This window comes from Phaseolus vulgaris, chromosome 11, assembly GCF_051622355.1.
Source record: "Phaseolus vulgaris cultivar YP4 chromosome 11, ASM5162235v1, whole genome shotgun sequence".
Classification (NCBI taxonomy): Eukaryota; Viridiplantae; Streptophyta; class Magnoliopsida; order Fabales; family Fabaceae; genus Phaseolus; species Phaseolus vulgaris.
This window is the reverse complement of record NC_143508.1, coordinates 51,001,720-51,009,604: the sequence shown is the minus strand read 5'-3', so window position 1 is coordinate 51,009,604 and position 7,885 is coordinate 51,001,720. Positions and strand designations below refer to the sequence as shown.

The following is a 7,885-nucleotide window of genomic DNA, read 5'->3' as shown; positions in this document are numbered from 1 at the left end:
TAACAACAACAATGAGTTATTGAATGAAAATTTTAAGAAATTTCTCTTCCTTATTCCATACTTTCATGAGATTGAGTTTTATTTAGTTGATATAATGTTCCACTATTATCAAAATTATATCAAATATGCTTTGGTCCAACCATTGCTATTTTGAGCATAAAGAGTGTGTTGAAGAGAATGAATTATAAATCAAATATTGTCCAAATAAAAAATAAGTTGTAGATACTTCACTAAACCACTCAAAGTTGAGCTATTGTCCAAATAATAAATGAATTATACTTTTTTTTATTTTAATTCTTAATATTTTAATCATTCCTTCCTATGTAGATCATTTTTATCAATAAAAAGTTTTTTAAAAACCAAAAGTCAGAAAATTACTTAATGCCAAAAACAAAACAAAAATATGACTATATTTTAAAGATAAAACATTTTTCAATCACTAAAATTTTAACAGTTAAGATATAATAAATTTTAAATTTTATTTTATGTATATATATAATTTAATAACAATTCTAAATTATTGATTACAAGTATATTTTCTTCTCATACCTGCACTGAATAATCAAATCAGACAACTACACAGATGAAAGAGCAAAGGATGATTTCTTGTATATTTGCATTCTCGTTAGCCCATCCATGGCTTGTACAATCAATTTTAATCAAACCTAGAATAGGTCAGTTCTTAGTCATATACCAATTTACAATTGATAAAAGATGTAAGATCAACCTCTAGTGTTGAAAGTAAAACTTTTGTGTAATATTTCAGAAGGAAACATGGAGCTTTTGTATAATAAGCACATTTACAAAGCTGAATTAGTTTACTGATATACAAGAGTGAAATTAGAGGGCAACATCAATTGCCCCTAGAAACAGAATTATCTTTTGGAAGGGCAACATAGTTCACTGGAATTATGTTGTTCACTCTGCCACTTTCTCTGCGTTCCTTTCCTCCTGGGGTTCCATGGCGTCCGGAGGAAGCCAGCAGTCTACGGGCGGTTGGTGTCCCTGCCATGGTGTTGGCATTGTTGCTCTGACACAGAGGCTTCTTTGTTGCAGACCTTGATCCAAAAAGTGCCTCTTGCTCTACAGCTGCTTGTTCTTGTAGCCGTTTCTGCTCCTGTTATGTAAGCCAAAATAAGTTTACGTGTATCAAAGGGTTTAAAGTTGATGAAAACAATCACTAGTCATTCAAATTAGGGGTAAGTAACAGGTTTATCTTTGTTACAACCTGATCCAAAAGATAGATGAAGCCACTGATTTAAATTTGAATCCGATCCAAGAGAGAAAAATTTACTTATTTACTTAAAATAAAATAAAAGAGTGGTTTCTCCTCTACATGTTTATTTTTTTATTTCACTTGGCAAGACTTAGACTCGCTATTTCTTCGGTTTTGTTTCTTTCTTTTCATATCTTATTTTAAATATCCTATCTCTTTATACAATGATAGACAATAAATAGAATTAGCAATAAGCAAATATCAAGATCAGCAGTAACACGATCCATATCAGTGGTATTGAGAAGAAGATATACCCGATATTTGCGCTTCTCTTCTTCTCTGAGTTGGCGTTGTACAATATATTCATCCAAGCTATGTAATAATGGTATCTGAAAACAAATGCATTTAAAGATGGAACTTGAAAAATTTATGCAATTATCACAATAAAAAATATAAAATATAAATCACTACCTTTTCATACAAAAAAGGTATTCCTTTTTCCATTTCCCACGCTTTTACTTTAGCAGTCAAATTCTCAACAGTAGCTGCTCAAAATTCTCGAAATATAGTGTTAACCAGTGAGGAAATTAGCATGAAGAATATTTCAATCATTTATTGATAATCACCTAATTACACTAATCAGCCAGCTTGTGAGCTTAAAACTGAAGTTTTTATTGATTAACTGAAATTTCATTCTTGTTCCAAATTAAACAATTATATATCTTAAAAAACTATAACGTCAATTCGGTGCTTTCTTTTATACAAAAGAAAAATATTTTTCTAACTTAATTTTCTAATTACATTTGAATTTTATAAAAAAACTCTTGCAGTTTTTTCCAGAAATTACTCTAAATAACTTCTAAGATTAAAAAATATGATTTTTTTCATGCTCTGATTCTTAGGAAATCTAAAACTAAACGTTTATAAAGTGTTTTTTAAAAATAATATAGCAAGTTTTCATGAAAAAAATGCATCTAAAGCAAGCAAGCAATTGTGTCTAACTTCTGAAGTTTAAAGAGCATTGCATTTCTAGTGCAGATGTAATCTGATGTTGGTGACTTCTTTCACTTAGTAAAGTAAAACAAGACAAAAGGTAAACATAAAATCGAACTATATTCGCTAATGCTCTCAGTTATTCATGGAACTGCTATAAATTATGAGTTGTTATAATGTATGACAACTTACATGGTAGCTTGCTGACAAGAATCCGAGCTTTTTCAGCGCGCTTCAAATTTTTGTGAGCTCCTCTTACAGCACTATATCGATTTTCATCCTGAAAAGTGTATATGAAAAAGATAAATAATATATAAGAATATTCACAAATATCATGGTAGAGAATGATGCGTAATAGATTTGCAAAATCTATGTTATTTTAGGGACAATTTTAACCAAAAAATTTAGGGATTTTATCTAAGAGGAAGTAATGTTTTCTTCTGTTTAATTACAATAGGAGTCATTAGTATAAATAAAACAGCTAGGTATCATTTTGTAATCACACAATCTGAAAATGACATTATTCGAATTCCAAGTCTCTATGCAAATTGCAAATGACCAACTTATCTTAATGAATAATTATCAAATAGATCTAAACATATTGCAGATAAAATAAAACATTTAAGGTATAAAACATCTGTAATTGCTATGCTTCATCACCCTAAAAATGCGCAACTGGTACATAGTTCCACATATTAAATTCAAGGGAGAAAATTGGAAACAATACTGCAAATGTTTCATGCTTCCTGCGACAAGATATTTTATTCTAATTAGATATTCTCCGCATGCATTCACACTGGTTTAGATTTTGTTTATTCAATCCAAAGATGTGTCACTTTACCAGTTCAACTAGATATACAAACATATGTTATCAAATTCAAAATAACAAAATGACATTAAATCACATCCTACCCATGGCATAGACGACCAAAAATCTTAAGTCGCTAAACGAGGACTCGATAACAGATATATGTTTCTAAAAACATCAAAGAAACTCAATCAAATTGCCATGTAACCAACCATTAAATTTAATGACCTACATGCATATGAAAGACATTAGATTGACTTTACCCCTCTTTTAAGTAAAATAACCAAAAGACACAGTCATCATCCAGCCTAATCAACTGGTATGTATGTAACACTAAGCTATAGATATAGTTCAAAAACACTAAAAAGTATTTGAATATATTTAATAGCATCTATCCTTCTCCATGATAATAAATTCAACCCCATTAAGTTATGGCTTATTTATGAATCATAAACTTTTAAAATAAGTTATCTACCCTTTCGTATTCATCTAACCACTTTTCCTCCTCAGCTGCAAATTTCCATTTCTCTGTCCTATCTAAGATATCTCTTCTGCTTAGAGCTTGCTCTTTGGCTTGTCTTATTTGACCATCCATGTTTTGAAGCAAGTCAGAGAGATCAATATTACCTGCAAAGCCGTAAAAGTGTACAAGGAAAAATTAGAGACAAAACCAAATATTATGAACACACATACAACAATACTTTTCGAAAGTATTTAAGAGGGAAGATTAGAAAAATTAAGTGAAATCTTTATAAGCATCCACAAATAGTTTTGAAAAGGAAAGGAAAAGTTCTAAATACTATAGGCTGTATGAAGGAGATAATAGGATAGTATTGGTACCAGATTCAATGAGGCTAGTCAAAATCTGTCTTGCAGATTCACTGTCGACATCCATGTGAACTCCTCTGTAAATTGCTTCAAGCTCATTCTGCCTCTTAAACACCAAATCCTTCATCTTACTGGCTTTGACAACATTTAACCGCTGGACTTCACCTTCAACCTGAAAAATGTAAATCATCAAACAACGAATGCTCAAATATTGAAGTGAACATTACATGCTAAGCTCAAGTCAAAAAAAGTTTCACCTGCTCAATGACTTCTGACGAAAGGCAACCATGTGTTGACACTTCATCCACTGATGCTGAACTTAATCGAGTAACATGACTAAACACCTTTTGCTCTTCAGTTGGTGTCTCCATGAGATCCCATAGCTCTACCAGCATTTTAGCAAGCTCTTGTATCTACAGAAAAGATAAATAAAGTGAATGAATGAATGAATGTTCAAAAACCTGTTGGAAATAAAGTGGTTGACCAATAACAACAATACCCTTGAATGGATTCAAACAATAATACCATCCAACTACATAATTTGATACCCAAGCAATAGAAAAGGAAGCAAACCTAATCCGCTATACAAAATTACTAACGTCAATGGTAAAGAAAAGCAAAATTGTTTAATTTACTGGCCTATATAACATTTGTGTAAACTGAAATTTTGATTTCATTTTCATTTTATAAACATGAAGATTTACTATGCGATACAACAAACTCCAAGTTCCATTTGCATCCAAGGCAAAGCATGATATGAGAAAATAAAAATAATTATGCAACCTTCCTAACTATAATTACTTCAAGCAAATTAGAGACAGACAAAAACTACAGCAGTTAAGTGTCAACTCCTTTAATTTGGACAAAATAAGTTAAAAGATTTAAAAAGTTGAATTGGTTCTTGTCATTTTTATGATCAGTTTGAGAAGTTGTTCTAGCAAGTAGTGAGTTTTAATATTTATAGCATGCGCAAACAAACAAATAAACTTGTGCTTTAAGGTTTTAAATTACATGTATGATTTTACATACCAAACTCGGACAATAACATATGACAACTATAAAATAAACTACAACCCACCCCATTTAACTAGCTACATGGATAATTGGTAGTGACTTGTAATCCAAGCTTACTTGAAACACATTTGTAGGAGATTAAAGCACACTAGCTTGTCCATACAAATCCGTAATTTCAACTAAATTCAAAATTAACTTGGGTATCACTCATGATGTTGTTCAGTAAAGAAAAAGAACTTGACCTTCAATAGTGAGAAAATAGTGCAATTACAATAAAGAACATAGTTAATTACTCGTGATTAGAAGTTCAGTTTTGTAATATTCTATTCAATCACTTGACAGCCCTGGCAAAACCTTGACACACAACTTTCAGGCTGCAACTGGCAAATTATTTCATATGAAAAATATTTCAATTTAAGAAACGTAAAAGCTAAGTAAGATACCGATAACTACTTGAACTAAACAGAGATTACTGATAACTACTAGAGTGATCATTTGAGGTATATCAACCAAGATTGAGAAGATACACCTTCATTACAAGCTAGTTGCAACAGTACGGCACATGTATACACATGCAGTGGTGCAGAGAAAAGTACAAGTTCATTTGCACCATTTCATCTAGATCAGAACAAGTCACCTTTTGAAGCCTTTGTTGCTTCTCCCTCTTTAATGAATGAATAACCCCAGTTAATCTTGCAAGCGTGTCATTGCTGATGCTCTGTAGTGTACCTTTTAATGAATCGTCCAGACTTGGGTGAATTTCATTTAATGTCTTCCTAAAATCAATTGACATTACTTCTGTAAGCTCACTAATAGTACTGATATGACTCTTCACTTTCTGCTGGCGCAATGCCTGGTTGAAGAGAAAAATGAAGCAATGTTGAGCAAATATGAGGTAAAATATCTGGAACTATCAATGCTACTTGACTGTATTATGAATTTGGTAAAACCTTTTCGTTCTGAAGCTCCTGTAGATGCGACTTGAGTTCCCCCAATTTCTTTGATGTCAGATCACTTTGATTAACATCTGAATCTGTGACACTTTTGAACTGTCCACAACCTGCTATTTCATCACATATCTGAGAAATTTGGGACTTTATCTTTAAAAATTCCTTGATTCTGTCATCCTTCTTCGACCTCAAATCCTCTAAGACAGGTCTAATGGTAGTTATTTGCTGCTTCAGAGTTCCCTTCCCCTATCGAATGCAGAGAATTAGTTGAATAGGCACTTCTTTGATTCAATAGTGTGACGCTAACTCCAGAGAGAGAAACACAAGATCTTGTAAACATCAAGCAGAAATGGCAGTAAATAGTTCCAAAATGAGAAGGAAATAATCACCTATTGAATCTTTAATAACTCCAGTAGTTCAAAATTGCATGAAATTTAATTTTAGAAAAATAGAACACATTTGTGGAAATTCACTTCGAAAAATTAATATACGAACAGGAACACCGATGCCTCCTCCTGTATAGCCATTATTCAGAGTTGACCGCATACTCTTTCTATCTCAACAACATGAGAAAGCCAAATAGTTGATCTTCAATATATGCCAAGGTTACACATTTTCAATTACGACTATACATAAAAGATAACAGAAGACACCATATAGCACACATTCAGGTTCCTGTTCACAACATCACAACTGATACAAACTACAAGTTACAACAGCACAAAATGGACTAGTAACCTAACCAAACCTACCCGTGGGAGCACGGTAGATTCCCCAAGGGAAGAAACAAGATTAGTTGCTTGAGCTTCAGCATCTGCCAACCACTGATACATGTCAGCCTTGTGCTTCCTCGTCTCCTCAACTCTCCGGTGATAAATGTCAAGACACTCTTGCTCTAGTTGAAGAAGCATGTTGTCTCTATCATTGTCACTTTCCCCAATCTCATCCCATATCACCTACGAAAACAATAAAAATAGTTAATTCACACGCCAAAATTTACAGTTACATTCAACACTATCATTCAAAATTGATACTTTATTTTCAATTTGTTTCCTATATTTAAGATTTGTAAAAAAAATCAACTTTTTTCATGCAAATACTTCAAACATTAATCAAACTGAAACAGCACACCAATTTTATGATTAAAGTAAAGATATAAAATGAAAACAGATATTTTTCTCAAAGTAAACAGTCTCTAAAAACAATACCAAAAATATATATTTAAAATTAAAAATAGCAAGGAATTCTAAAAACACCGATTTATAATTAAAGATACAAATTGAAAACGGAAACAGAGTAGTCCAAGGCCAAGCAGTCGAAAACAGTCATCAGTGGCACAATCTTTAGTCAAATTTTATTTCCCTTTTAACCGAATCAGATTAGATTAGTCAGAGACGCTAAGTCTATGAAAAAAATAAAATAAAGGTAAACAGAGGCTAAATTATCTAACATTACATCAATATCAACAAAATGTGCCTTTTTTTTAATAATTAATCAAAAATAAATTAAAAAGATTAAAAACAGTGAAGGCTGAAGTGAGCGAAGAACCTGCAATTCGCGGAGGAGAGAGGCGCAGGTGGTGCGAGAGGGGGAAAAGGAAGGAGGCGTGGCGGCCATGATTGCGAAGAAGAGAAAGCAAAATGCGAAAACCCTAACTGAGAGAGAGTGCTATGAAGAAGAAAGGAGAAGAATTTGTGAAAGAATTATGAACGTTGAAGAAATTAGAAGAGATTAGAAGAAAATAGAAGGATTATGGAAGATCCCATGATTTGAGTGTTTTTTGACAGAACAGATTCTTCTCTTCAAAATTACTCTCTCCAGTTTTTGGCGCCAAACTAACGTGTCCTTCAAAATTTGCAGTCAAGTCAGCGATAATAAATTGTTGACTCATAATAATTAAATTTTTAATTAATATTCAAACATTAACTGTTCGATTTTCTTTTTATTCCCTTTAATTTCCTTTAAAATATTACATATAATATATCTTCTTTCTTAATCATTTAATTTTATTTTGATTTTTTATCCCTCAAAATTCAAACTTCACATATTTTGTTCAAATATTCTTGGTTGTTAGCA

General features: G+C 31.9%; 1 protein-coding gene across 1 annotated transcript; it reads right to left on the bottom strand.

The window, feature by feature from the left end:
• Positions 1 to 584: 584 nt before the first annotated feature.
• MAP65-5 (microtubule-associated protein 65-5) lies at positions 585 to 7,676 on the bottom strand. Its single transcript, XM_068638650.2, has 11 exons — positions 7,358 to 7,676; positions 6,562 to 6,765; positions 5,810 to 6,055; positions 5,497 to 5,712; positions 4,103 to 4,258; positions 3,858 to 4,017; positions 3,493 to 3,644; positions 2,402 to 2,489; positions 1,688 to 1,761; positions 1,531 to 1,605; positions 585 to 1,117 (listed from the first exon to the last, which is right to left on the bottom strand). Exons 1-11 carry the CDS (start codon positions 7,424 to 7,426, stop codon positions 854 to 856), a joined length of 1,704 nt encoding a protein of 567 aa, XP_068494751.1. The 5' UTR covers positions 7,427 to 7,676; the 3' UTR covers positions 585 to 853.
• Positions 7,677 to 7,885: the final 209 nt, after the last annotated feature.

Coding starts and splice junctions, on each gene's coding strand:
- MAP65-5 (XM_068638650.2), bottom strand. CDS start 7,426: ATGGCCGCCACGCCTCCTTCCTTTTCCCCCTCTCGCACCACCTGCGCC. Junction 4,018..4,102: donor CGTCAGAAGTCATTGAGCAG/GTGAAACTTTTT, acceptor TACATTTTTCAG/GTTGAAGGTGAAGTCCAGCG. Junction 1,762..2,401: donor TCTTGTCAGCAAGCTACCAT/GTAAGTTGTCAT, acceptor AATTTTGAGCAG/CTACTGTTGAGAATTTGACT.